The sequence below is a fragment of the Chroicocephalus ridibundus genome, chromosome 3 (genome assembly GCF_963924245.1).
Source record: "Chroicocephalus ridibundus chromosome 3, bChrRid1.1, whole genome shotgun sequence".
Taxonomy (NCBI): domain Eukaryota; kingdom Metazoa; phylum Chordata; class Aves; order Charadriiformes; family Laridae; genus Chroicocephalus; species Chroicocephalus ridibundus.
This window is the reverse complement of record NC_086286.1, coordinates 83,395,797-83,409,574: the sequence shown is the minus strand read 5'-3', so window position 1 is coordinate 83,409,574 and position 13,778 is coordinate 83,395,797. Positions and strand designations below refer to the sequence as shown.

The 13,778-nt window shown below is 49.3% G+C and overlaps 1 protein-coding gene and 1 long non-coding RNA gene across 2 annotated transcripts in view; one reads left to right on the top strand and one right to left on the bottom strand.

Annotated features, from left to right (window-relative positions):
• Positions 1-2,040, bottom strand: part of SIM1 (SIM bHLH transcription factor 1) — a 57,732-nt gene extending 55,692 nt beyond the window's left edge. Inside the window, exons 1-2 of the mRNA XM_063329886.1 lie at positions 1,931-2,040; positions 452-1,145 (exon numbers count right to left, since the gene is read on the bottom strand). Of these exons, the coding sequence (XP_063185956.1) occupies positions 452-626 (175 nt within the window). The 5' untranslated portion in view covers positions 627-1,145; positions 1,931-2,040. The remainder of the gene's footprint in view (positions 1-451; positions 1,146-1,930) is intronic.
• A 5,251-nt stretch (positions 2,041-7,291) lies between these two features.
• The window catches only part of LOC134513351 (uncharacterized), a 28,264-nt gene continuing 21,777 nt past the window's right edge, over positions 7,292-13,778 (top strand). Inside the window, exon 1 of the long non-coding RNA XR_010070383.1 lies at positions 7,292-7,422. This is a non-coding gene — a long non-coding RNA (uncharacterized LOC134513351). The remainder of the gene's footprint in view (positions 7,423-13,778) is intronic.

Genomic DNA, 13,778 nt, shown 5'->3' with positions numbered 1-13,778 from the left:
CACCTTTGCTCCATACTTGAACTAAGGCTTTAGGACTTTGCATAGACTTATGTAAATATTTACCCATATATTAACTCCCCCCCATAGTACGGCTATAAATAGGGGTGAATCGTCCCCTCTTTCGCCACGCACGTGCTTGGCGGGGGATGCACATCTTTAACTGGGAGACTGGGGCGGGGGGGGGGGGGGGGGGGGAGAAAACCCGTGTTTGCTTTAGCAAAACACGCAGCAGAGTTCAGTGCCTTCAAGTGTTGACAAAAGCACCGTAAGTCCCCAACCCAACCTGTCATAGGAACTGAAGGGAAAGTATTTACGACAGAGAAAAGTGACAGCGGAGCGCAGCCTGCATCCGAGCGCACCCCACCCCACGCGATTTACTTTTTCTAAGTAAAAGCGACAACCGACACCTGGATCGTAACGGAAATAGAGGCGAATAGGCATTCCCACCTACCTTCTGGAAAAACCACCCTCATTTTTAAATAGCTGGTGGTGAGTCTGATTATGGATGCTTTGTCCAGCTGAGAGGTGATAGCGGAGGGCAGGGGTAGTAATTTCGCCAGTTCATAAAATTCACTGTTTTCTTTCTCCCGTCTAGTCCGGGCAGCATTTTTGGACTTCTCTTTCATCGTGTTTTTTTCCCCCTTCCTTCCTACAATTTAAACTCCAGAGATTCATCCAAAGGTGGAGGGGAAACTTTCAGCCGCGATTCATCTCTCCAGAGCATCAGGCAGTGATTCTGAGCGCGGCCATTACTCTGAGAAACCGTTTAGTTGCGTAAAATGCAAACAAGCATCGAAGACCAGAGAGGTGTTCTTAAAAAAAAAAAAAAAAAAAAAATTCTCTGAAAAGCAGAGTCAATCGGATGGGAAAGGCATTTATCCAATGCAGCTCAGAGACTCCAAGCAACTGCAGGAAAAATGAAATAATAATAATATATATATATATAAAGCTAGAAGCTCGCGGCACCACACAGCAACCAAACGAGGTATTTCTGGCTTTTTTTCCTACTCATGGCGGGCAGCATAGCTCCTCGGAAGAGGATCATAATAATCCCGTTTCTTCCCGTGATCCGCTGTCAATCCGAGGCCCGAAGCGCCCGGCCGCGGGCTGCCTCCCAGGGCGCTCTGTGACTTCCCGGGGAGCCTCTGTGAAGACAACAGCAGTCCTGGGGTGAGAGAGCCGCCACGCAACGCCGCAGCGGAGCCGCGAGAAATAATAATCAACAAACAGCCTGCGGCGGGTGTAGTGTTTTCTCCCACCAGAGGGGATAGAAAGAAAGAAAGAAAGAAAGAAAGAAAGAAAGAGAGGAAAAAAAAAAAAAAGAAGTCTATTTTCCCCATCTAGCGCGCCCGTAGCGGAGCCTGCCCCGCACTCTCCTCCCACAGCCCTCGCACCCCCCGGCCCAGGTGCGCACGGCATGGCCGGAACGAAAACAAGGCAGAAACCGGCTCCCGGCAAAGGCGGGATCAGGGTTACCGGCCGGTGCCGGGCACCGTCCCGCCGAGCCCCGGCCGCGGCCGGACCTGCCCGCGCACCGTGCCCAGCAGCGGGCCAAGCGGTTCCGCGGTTCCAATCCCGGAGTATTTCTGCCTTTTTTTTTTTTTTTCTAATTTTCCCCTCGTCTCGGGTGCTCCCCTCATTCCCCTGCTGGGATCGAAAGGCGCGGGGGGGGGTGTCTACCCCAGCCGCACCCCAGCCAAGGGGGCCACGCTCTGCCCGGCCTTGCCCCGGGCCGGAATTACCCCCAAACATCACGTTTTTTCTAACCAAATTAATATTATTTTTTTTTCCTCTTTTTCCACCGGAGGGAAGCGACCCACAGCCCAGCCCCACACATCACTGCGGCTCCTTGCTGAGGCTGGCAGCCTGTTGGGGGGGGGGGGGGCTTTGCATCTTTTTTTTTTTTTTTTTTTTTTTTTTTTTTACCTACCTTGTGTCCCTGAGCCCGGCAGCCTGCAGGAGAGAGCTCTCCCGGGGTGAGGAGCCCAACTCTTTAATTGGTTCATTAATGGCACGGGGCGGGTTGGGGGGGGAGTGGGGGGGGGGGGGGGGGAAGGAAAAAGTTTGCGCCTGTCACCGCTCCTCACACCGATGGGCAGACAGACATTGCCGCCTCCCCATCCCCTTTATCGGCTCCCAGGCTTCTCCCTTTCACATAACGGGGGGTGGGGGGTGGTTTAGGGTGGGGTAGGGTGGGGTGGGGGGGCGAGGTTGGTATTAATGAAGAATCTCTAATTTGCGGCTGAGAAATGCCTAATAACTTCTTGATGGCTAAAAGCCTTTTAGCACAACTTCATTTCTCTCCCCGGTTTCCCTCCCCCCCCCCACGCTTCTCCCCCCCCTCCGCCAATGCCACTCACGGACCCACCTCGCTTCCCATTGGCCGCCGCCGCCCCGCGCCCGGCCTCCCACTGGTGGAGGAGATGGTGACGTCACCGCGCCTCGGGCGTCACCCCTCTGACCTGGCGGTGACGCGCGGGGAGTGGGGGGGGTAAGGGGAGCGTCTCGCGGAGGCGCGCGTCGGGGGGGGGGACACCTTCCTCGCGCGCGTCCCCGCGCGACGCCCCCTTACCCCCCTCCTCCTAAGTACCTGCCCACTCTCTTGGGGTTTATTTTTATTAATTTGGGGGGTGTTAAGTGGGTGTGTTTTTTTTTTTTTTGGTCATCGCGATCCAGGCGACGCGCTCCGGGCTGACGAGCTGTTGGGACAGTGGGAACCGAGCGGCGGGGGAGGGAGAAGGATGGAAAAAGATTTGAACAAATCTTGGTGATTCGAAAAAATAAAAACAAAACCACCCAAAAGAAGAGGCAAAAAAGCCCCAACCCAGTCCTCTTACACCAGGAGACAGAGGCACTTTAGAACTGGACGCAAAGTGGATGAGGAGAGAGCGGGTTTCTTTCTTTCCCGGGGAGCGGGACTATTCCTAATCTCGGCGGTCCCCTGAAAAAAAAACAGACGCGGCTCCCCCCCCCCCAAAAAAAAGAGTAGATAGAGCAGAAAGAGAGCGCCTGGTGGGTGGTGGGAGAGAAGGGTTGTGGAGTCTTCCCTAAAACCAAAAGAGACGCTCAAAAAGCCTGAATGAATTGCCAAACCAGTCGGTGCGAGAGTTCGGCTGAATAGTTCTTTAAAATGAAATCGCACTGGCAAGGCGACCGTCGGGATATTTCGAAGAAGAAGAAACGGCTTCGGTTTTTGAAAGAAGAAAAATGTCAACAACAACAACAAAAATTAGCCTTTGAAGCACCCCATCCCCTTCGCCCCACTGAGGGCTGCAGCTTGAAGCCCAGGCTTCCCGGTGCCGACAGCCTGTTCGCTGCTTATCACCTTAAATCTCCCTTCGGTTAAAAGCTTTCCCTGTGTTCATTTGGGTAAATAAAGGAAGGATGGGAGGAGAGGCGTTCAACAACTCCTCTGGGTGTCCAGGCGTCTACAAGCAGCAGAGAAATGTATCCACGTAGTCTTAAATGTTCTTTTGATTGTCTTGTTTACCGAAGCGCCCCGTTGTTAAACAAACACGAACGCAAGTCATTTAGTGAAGGTATGGATTTAAAAAAAAAAAAAAAAGGGGGGAAAAAAAAGGACCCCTCCCCGCCTCCCATCATGTTGTAAAGTGATCGCTGCCATGGGGGAAGGTGACACTGAATTTTCAAAAATCTTCCCTGTGTGTTACTGCCATCAGGTGTAAAGAGGGTTTGGGGGAGAAGAAAAAACAACGACATCTTCCTTCTGGTTTTCATTTGAGGTAATTCTCTTGCTAAACGGCACTGACGTCTCTTGGAGGGTATTTAGACATATGGGCAACAACTGGACTAACACTGTCAGGTAGCTCACGAGTTATTTGTCAACATGAGCCGCAGAGAATGTCTTTTATAACACCCTTGGTTTGGGAAAAATAAATAAATCAGTAGGATACACTTCTGCTAATTCATACCAGGGAACATGAGCATCCACCTCTCCAACCCCACGCAGTCCCAGCGAGGACAGCAGCTCACCGAGGATCCGCTTCTCCTGTGTACCGGGACCCGGTCCCTCCCCAACAGCGGCCGCCCGGGCGGGTGGCAGCGGCCGCCCCGGTTCCCCCCGTGGCCGGAGCCCGAGGGCTCGGACCCGACGAGCGCCACTGTAGATTTTTTAACGTATAAATGTTACCGTAGATAAAGTACAAGATGCGAAAGAACGAGCGTACGAAAGGGAATTTACTCAGCTTTCCAAGTTATTCTAAGCATGGACAAATCTTTACAGAATTCCAAGCGCGGGGTCAGTTACGGCAGGGACATTTCCCAGCAGATCCCAAGAGGCAGCTCCCGAGTGATGGGAGAATTTGGCCGTTTCACAGACATTAGCCTTGTCTATTCGTCAAAATACGCGACTTCTGACGGCGGAGATCAGCGCTAGCACTGCCTTGTTCCAGGTATACAGAGAAAGGCAGCCCACGGTAGCTAAATTCGTGGTCTTCGTAGCAGCCCGGCGCCCGCTGTCACCGGCGGTGGGCTCAGCGAGGCTGCCGCCGCTCCCCGGGGAAGCCCGTCGGTCCCGGCGGGGAGTCCACGGTGCTGTTTAATCGATAACGTGGATGCACCGCGACGGGATGACCGTCCCGCCGTTACTCCGCGGCGTACCAGCCGTCGGAGCGGAGGGGACACCTGCGAGCGGAGGGGCTGAGCCCCCCGGGGTGGGGGACACACCGCGATCCCGGTTCGCCCGCTCTCCGCGGCGCCTGAAGTGGGGAGCGGAGCAGCTCGGCGGCGGCGTTCTGCCGCTGGCACGGCGGGTCGGGGCACCGAGGGAGGGGGCCAAGAGAGACCCGCCGGCTGCCTGACGCGTGTAGGGTAGCTGTGCTGGGTTCCGCCGCGTTTATTCTCGGGTGAGAATACTCCGGAAAACAGATAATATTGGCAAATTGAATAAGCAGGTACTACAGCGCAATTTGATTTCAAAAGACGCGTAATAAAATGGGACATCCGAAGAAAGGCTGGGGGTGAAAACAAAGCGTTTCACAGACAGGTTTCCAACTACGTGTAGGAGAAAACTTGTGTAGCCAGGCACAACTGTGTGTGTGCGTGCGGCGAAGTGTGTGTGTGTGGGGGGGGAGGCGGGGGGAGAAAGAAGTGTACAAATCAAAGCGGGAGGGGAAAAAAAAAAAGAAAAACCCCACTGGGTCACTTCCCTATAGGACACGTCTGATCCAGTTTCTTCTCCAGCGCATTTTGGCGTACTGTATCACAGTATTAATAAAGTTTATGAATTTGGATGTGTTTACTACCCTCCCCCCGTAAAGAATAAGGTGGCCGTTTCTTATGCAGAGAGAAAAAAAATCTTTTCAAGCATGAGGCATCGCTTACACACTGCTTTCCTGATAGCCTTTTAAAAAAGGTAAGTATTAGCGAATTAACCATGCGGGTCACTCTCGCGGTTGCCTAAAAACACTCCATCGGCCTGGTGTTGGTAACGGGGGCAGATTCTTCTGACGCGACAAAACTCCCCCCGCTTTGCACCGGGGCGGGGTGGGGGGAGAAGGCAGGACTCGGCCTCGCACGGACCCAGGGGGCTGAGGAGAGCTCACAACCCCCCCACACCGCCTTTTAAACGCCTTGGAAAGCGAGACGCCTCTGGCGACGCCTTCCCTTCGCCCCAGGGGGGTGGGGTGGGGGCTGCAGACCCAGACTGTCTTTAAGAGACCGGTAACTTCAGACACACGCACTTGCGTACCCCGGTGAATTGGAGTGTGATGTCAATTTCCATACGTGCCCTAATCAAGGCGTTATTGACATAAATACACACGGCAAATGCTCTTTGAGACCATTCAGAAGCAATTAATATCTTTTAACTGATCTAGATCTTAACCTCCGAGATTCAAGCCGTGCTCTAAGTACTTTATTCCTGCTCTTTTGCTAATGTTATTAGGATGTTCAGGGGAGTAGGACAAGGAGAAAGACGAACAACTCTAACAAAACACAGGAAATAGTTAACAGACCCTTGGCTACCAGCTCTCGGATATAAGCGGTTCCGAATGCATCTCTTAAAAATAATTACAGAAACATTGCAAAATTAGAGCAATCGACCACCAGCGTGATTGTTAGTTGTTTTCCTTAACTCTTTTAAACAATTTTTGACGATGCATCTGTGGATTTTTTAAGCGATGCTTGGGGGGGGGGAGCACTTCTCTTGACCACGCACTCCTTTCAATTTTATTGTTTTTGGCATACATGTAACGAGATGATTTATATTCATTTTTCCAGTGGAGTCAAAGGTCAGTACCTTTTAGCCCTTATCTTATTGAATACACTCTTGCTAATGACGGCAAGTCAAGCTATCTTACTGTTACGTGGAGCAGCAAACGAAAACATAAACTAAATAAAAAGAAACAAGGGGAAAATGCCTACTTTAAGGTCAGTAACAATTACCCCCAGGCACTTTTTTCTTGCCTTCTGCATTTCAAAAGGAGCCTGGTATACTGAACGTCCGAACAGAGCTGAAACTCCCTCGTAAGGGCTGAGAGGTTTGGGCACGGATACGGGACTGGAAATGAACTTTGAAGAAATTATAAACTTTAAAGGGCGTCTCTTGCCCTCCCTATGTCCTCACAGACACCTCCCTTAGCTCTTAGATTCCTTCCTCCTGCACGATTGTTTATTTTTTCCCCTCCTGCCCCGGACGGTACTGTCGGCCCGGGCCGTGCCGGTGCTGCGATCCCAGTTCCCCCCTCGCCTCACCTGCACCGGGCTCCCCCGGCCACACAGGGCCTGCCCGGCGGCGGGGAGGCGGCTCCCAGACCCACACCCGCGGCCTCGCTGCCTCCCGCGGGGCCTCCGCACCCCCCCCACGCAAGACACGCTCTCCTCGGCTCGCGAGTGGACCCCTCTCCCCTCCAGGTCGCCACCACGCTATTTCCTGACGGAGACAGGAGGGGTGGGTCCTTAGCGCCGATGGCGGCGGCAGCCCCCCCGCCCCGGGGGACGCAGGCAGCCGGGCGCCGCCGGGCTCTGCCGCCTCTCCTTCGTGGGAGGGCAGAGCCGGGCTGCCCCTAGAGCGTTCCGGGGGAGCGTGCCCTCAGCGGCCGAGGGCTTTGTTCGGCTGCCGCGTTTCCGCTGGGCTCTCTGGTGACTCGGTAGCCGCCCTCCCCCGCACCGGACGCCAACGGCCGCCCGATGCCAACGGCCGCCCGCCAACGGCCGCGAGACGCGCAGCGCCCCACGCGCCGCGCCGGACCCTGGCACGAGCGCGCCTGTGCGCGGGAAAGGGCGCCTCATAGCGCGTCCCGCCCCCTCCCCCCCCCCCCCGCCTCCCCACAGCGCCGCCGCCCTCTCCCCGGACCCACAGACGGAGGGACGGGACAGACACACGCCGGGATGTGTTGGCCCAACGCCGTCCCGCTGTCCCAGTCAGCGTCCCCTCACCTGCGGCGCGGCCCCGGGGAGAAGGTGAGGAGGCGGCGAGAGGGGTCCGCGTGAGGCGGCCTGGGAGTGCTCCGCACTCCCCCCCGCCGTTGCTCTGCCCGGGGTGGGCCCTGCGCTCCGCGCCCCTCAACGGAGAGGGGGTGTCTGAGCTTTGTGGCCGGGGGGGAAGCATCCCCTTTTCGTTATTTTATTTACTTCTGCCTGCTAGGTTGGATTTTGCTCTCCCATGTCCCAGAGCAGGAGCGTCCTCGTAGAGGCTTCGCCCCAGAGCGGGCCGTCTGCGCGGAAGCCAGGCCTGATGGTGGTGGTGAAGACCAGCCTACTTGGGAGGTTGGTCTGCTCCAGGCCTCAGGTACAGCGTGAGATCGGCACGCGCTTACGTATGCCAGCAGAGCTGGAGCTGTGTCAGGCTTCCTCCAGCCCCTCGCTATCACTGAAATCTCCTTTCCCAAGGCCTGGCTTTCATTAGCAAAGAAGTTATTTCATTAGTCGGGGGGAAATCTGTCAGCAGAAGCCTGTTTAAATTTCAGCACCCCAAAGAATAATGCTTAAAATAGTGGGATCCGTTGCACAGCCTGTTCTTACTATCAACCTGATAATTAAGAGGTCACAAATAGACTTGTACCACTGGTTTGTTTCAGTGAAGGAAAGCAGCATAACCCATCTCGAGGATGCACTTTGCTTCGAAATAGCACGTGCTTTTTCAGATGAAATCAATAGCAAGAGGAACCACCCCTCCCTGCTGCAATGAAACTCTGCTTTTGGCCTCCCATCACCTTGGAGAATAGGCTTGATCAGACCAAAAAGGAGGGATGCAGGGTGTGAGACTGCCTGACAGCTCCAAAGCTGGTGCCCCTTGCACTTGGTGTGCATCATAACCATCAGGATGCTTGTAGTGCTTGTAGTTTTGTTGTAAGGTGAGGTGGGAGGCATTCTCTGTGTGGATTTTAAGTGGAGCTTTACTTGTTTTAGTTTCGTACCTGTTTGTGGTTATGAGTCTAATTACGTTTATGAGCATTGCACACTAAGCTGGGAGCAACCCTCTGTCACTTAGGAATTTCTGAATTATTTGGGTGCTTTGCAAGCCTTTTGCTATTCTCCTCTGCATTCCCCACGTGGTGAATAGATGCCTTATTCCAACTGCGGTATGAACTGAGTTTGTAACCATTTTCTTCAGAAGTGATGTGGAGATGATGTCTCCAAGGAAGACACTGTGGGATCAATTGTTTACATTGGAAGGGGGCACAGGGAAACAGCACCAGACTCCTAAGCCTGAATTCAGTTTTAACCTATTTTTTTTGCTAAATCTGTTGCCGAGGGGTGGGGGTGTTTCCCAAGGCTTGGCATATGCCTGTGATTAATATTTTTTTTCTTTAGGTTTTGCCTCGCTGTTGAAATGTTTTGTCTAAACCCTGAATTCTGGCTATTATTCACTGATGGTGGGACTCTGTTTACATAATGCGACGGCTGGGTGTAACCAGCTGAAGCTAGAGCCTATGACAAGGACAGTTTCCCTGCAGTGCCTCTCCTGAAGAGCGTCCACTACTTGCAGCTGGAGGGAGGAAGCTCCAGGGCTTGCTCGCCCTGTGTAATTCCTCTCAGATGTAGCTGGTAGATGAAAAAGGAATTGTCATTTCTTTGGCCTGGCAATAGCTTGGTGGTGTTAATGCCATGTTTTTGAAATGTGCCAAAACCTACTGGAGCACAGTTTTAATTTTGGCTTCAGCACAAAACACTCCCGGTGCGCCACTTAACCCAGCCACTTGTCAGAGCAGCCATACTAGTGAGAGAGGAGACAACTGTGGATGGCAGGTCCCTGAGTGTACTAATAAGCCCTAATTGCCCTGAGCAGCCTCACCTGGCAGCTCCACCCACTGCCCTCAGTGCTTACCTGAGCCAGGCTGCAGGGGTTCCTGGCTCCAGCAGCTATGCCTGTACCTGGCTAGGGACCCTGTTGTTCTGGACCCAGACCCACAGACTGACTTCCTGGCTTGACTTTGGACCTGCCTTGCTGTTATGGACTTGCCTAATAATCTGGGCTCTTGCCTGAGCCTGCCTGCCATCTCTGCACCAGCCCTGCTCTCCTCGCTCAGGTAGTGCAAGGTGGGCCCTGGCTGGTGAGGTCCCTGCCCTGCTGGCCTGCTTGTTATGCTTGGCTTCTAGCTCCTTGTCCTGTCCTCTCCAGCCCAGCCCTTGCTGTTTACTGATGCTGGGCTGCTTCTGTTCGTTGTAGGGCTCCAGTGCCCCTTCTGGTTTCCCTCCAGGGCAAAGGATTCTCTGTCCCTAGCGTGCTTATCTGTGCTCTTTTGCTTTTCCAAGGGTAGTGCCTGTCCCAGAAGCTGTTGTACTCTGTTGCTTCCTGAGAAGTACAACAGACCTCTCCACGGGTGGCAGTTTACCTGCAGTTATGGAACCTTAGGAAACACAGGTCTGGAGAGGGAAGGGTGTTGCATGGCACAGAGCTTCCTCTGATTTCTTGTCAGGAGTAAAACTTTTGAGTTTGAGAGTTGTAAATAAGGGTCAGAAGTTTGGTAAGATGGTGGACTTGCCTAAGCCGAGTTGTAGTTCAGTTGCTAAAGGGTGGGAGAGGAATGGATTAGAGTGGCTCAGGCTCCCTGCACCCAAAGCTTGCCTGCCATTTCTCCACGTAGGAGAGTTGGGCAGGAAGCTCTGACCGCCTTGGAGGGCTGGGGGACTCGGTGGGGGCACAAGAATCTATCTACCCAGATCAGTTTACAAGGCTGGGACCATACAATACAAGCTCTTGGAGGCAACGGCTGTGTTTATCTCCATACAGTGTTGATCACAATAGGATCCTATTTCTGTTTAGGGCTTCCAGATGCAAAGCTAGTCAATGTCTATAATGAACAATAATATTAATAAATAAGTATTAACATGCCAAGCTGCAAATCACTGACATAGTTTTCTAATATTGCTGGTTACTTTCCAGTATTGTCCTCCAGTCTTACTGCAGTACATTGTATACAAAAGAATTGGAACCCAATAATTGGCGTGTCAAGAGTTTGAAGGCATGATCGCATTTTTTCTTCAAAAATCTGTCTATTGAAACTGACATCACAACAAGTGAGTTCATTGGCCTAATAAATCCAGTGTCCAGCATGCTCACACTGTTCTGTATACCAGGACATTAGTAATTAGGCTGGTAATGAGGCTGCTGTTGCATGGAATAACTAGTATGAAAATGTTAAAAAGTTAAACATAATGGGAGAATAATGTAGCAAAAACGTAAACAGTAGACATCAGATATGACATTTATTTTCACTCATGGGAAGACAGCTGAAAGGAGGACTTTAGCTATAATTTATTTTCTCTGCTTTGCTGAATCTATAAAAAGTCTACAACGATTTCATTCTTCTGACCACAGTAATGTAGCTTTACATTTGAACAGAAATATAGCTTTAAATTTAGATTTTAATTTCATGTCTGATTGCAGACATAGTCGAAACTTTACACTAAAATAACATTTCTTCTATAGCCGGCTCCTTTTGTGCTACTTGAAAGAAATAATAATGAGAAAGTATTCCAGCAGGAGGAGCTGGTTTAGAAGCAAATGGATTCCATGGCAACTCCTGACTCTACATGACACCTAATAACTAGCATTTATGTTGGAAATTGTCTGTGTTATCTTGTACCCCAGATCTGGTCTTCTTATAGGGTTTTCCCCTCACTTTAAAGCAAAAAAAACAACCCATGAGGTGTTCTGTTTTTAACATAGATTCAAGAATTAGCATGAAGTGGAATGAGTTTGTCTTAAATGTGTGCTTAGGCAAGCTATTTTGTAATGAATTGAATTAATATTTTTTTAAAAATTATTTTAGAAATGAAATACTTGCTGAGAAATGTATTGTTCTGTGAGGAGAAGTGTTGTATAGTATCAGAACATTGGAACTGCGTATTTTTTAACGTCATGAGATATCCATATTCAACAATTTGAAACATAACACAAGAAAATCCAACCGGTATCTTGGTTCTCACAGTGCTGAATGCACCAGGGGAATCTTGTAATGGGCAGTTGGAGAATAACCCAGTGCTACAGGCATCCTGTCTGCAGTCAGTCAGCCAGTTTGACTGATTTATGATCTGAAGAATGTGGATTTATATCCTTCTGTGCCATGATCCAATCTAGTGCACGTGTGGGGCCTGACAACTGATGCTGTTTGAGTGGTGGAGTATTTGAACTTGCTATTTTATACATAAATTGAAAGGAATCTGTTCTTAAACAGTCATGTGGTAAGCAGCCTTTGCCTATGACAGTTTCAGTAGTACTGCATGACCAAGAGAGCATTAGCTGAAATTAACCCTGGAGATGAAATTTTCGGTGGACACTTTGTGGCCTGGCTGGTTTCTCAGTCAGCTGTTACTTAACTGGTTGCTCGAGGGCCTCAGATGGTAGAAGAGCATAGTCTAGGCTTGGGGAAAAAAACAACCTGTATCTCCTGTGGTCAAATGAAAGCTGATTTATGTTTGTGTTGCTCATTCCTTTTCAGTATGAGTGAAAGAACGAAGAAAGCGTAGCTGTGGAAAACTCCTGGTTTTGTGATTGTTTGGCTGGGGAAAAGTGCAATCGCAGACAGTGTTCTAAGGTGCAGGTAAAGGGTGGCCAAAATGAGAAAGACAGAAAACTCTAGGGTAGTCTAATCTTATTGCTAGGTGTTACTGATTGTTACTGACAGCAAAATACATATTGATACCTCCTGAAGATGCCTAACACCATTTAACTTTTTTCCCAAGAGAAGGAAGGAGTGCTTTTTTCCTTTTTCTGTCAAGAAAGGCGTATAGACAAAATAGGCGTTCAGACAAAATAAGCGTTGTTTATTTTACGTATTGCTCAAAACATGGAGTAATTGTGAGCAAATACACTAAATGGATGGGTAGAAAATGTGAAAATGAGGCTTGGTGTAGCTTATCTTTACTGTAGCTCACAATTAGATGCTGGCATGGAGTTCCTTCAGTGGAGAGCTTGATCTGCCACAAAGATATTTGTGATCAGCACTTGGGATCAAAACCAAACTACTATAACTAAAGTATTATAACAGATCATGTAATAAAGGTGATGGAAAAAGAAAGGCAAGGCCACAATCAGACTTTGGAACACAAGTTGAAGATAAAAGCATAGAAATGGAAAAGGCACTGGAAAATACAGAAAGCCCAGAGAAGAATGCGCTGGGTAGCAGTAAGAAAATAATTTTTGAACTTGTTTAGATGTATGTATTAATTTTTATCTACAAGAGAAATGAAGGTACACCAGAGAAAAGAGAAGCAATGCTAGACAGGTTGGGAAATTGAAATGGGGATGAAGTAAGGGCTGAAATGGAAGAGTGACCATAATAATGGGAAAGGAAGAATTAGGAAAAATATAAATTTCAAACGGTGAATTACTTGATTTATCCTTATTCCTCTGTCTTATTAGATTGCTCTTTCTCAGAGCATGAAGTTTTGTGGTTTGGAGGAGAGATGGCAGAACAGTGTTGCATTGGTGATCTGAGCTGGACAGGGATTCTTACATGGAAAGATAAATGGCAGATAAAAGAATGAAATAATGACTGTGAACAAAGTGGTCATGTCTCCCCCTTTTTTTAATTGCAGGAAATTAAAGGAGTATAAGTAAAGAAATGGAGTAGCGGAAGATAATTTTAGAAGGAGATTGTCTTCTCCAGTTACGCATAAACCTAACGCATAGACAGGGATCTGATTCCAGTCAGTAATATCTTTGCTCTTCCAAAACATCAAAGTGACATTTCTCCTCTGAATGTTAGTTTTGGTGGGTTCTTTCATTTTTTCAATAGTGGTGGCAACAGTAACTGCTAACTTCAATGGCTTGTTATGTTCATGTTAATAAGTAACATGTTCATGTTACTATAATATTTATATAACTATAATTATACATATATATGTGTGTAGTATTCTACCATGAATCTATTTATTCTTCCTTCCCTGAGAAATGTTGACATAACCATCTATATTAATGTCATATGCTGTACTTCCAAATGTAAGGATATGGACCAGTTTTGAACGCGGACTACTTCTTAAGATCAAGTTGGTATGATGTAACATGAGAGCTACAAGCATAGGTGGGTAAAATGGAAAGAAGAGCATCTATATTTTATAAAATAAAGACTATGCATTTGTTTAGGGTTATAGCTAAGAAAGGATTTTTAAATAGCAAGAATCTCACCCCCACGTGCACCCAGAGTGGAATTCAAGATGTGAGGTGCTGAAATTCCCCTATCTGGTGAATATGGAAGATCAGGTATCTTAAATGAGAACGGATAACTGCATATGAACAGCAAAGCCTCACACAAAGGTGGAACACAGAAATGTAGCTCACATTTGGTACCTTGCCTAAGACTATAGGAGAG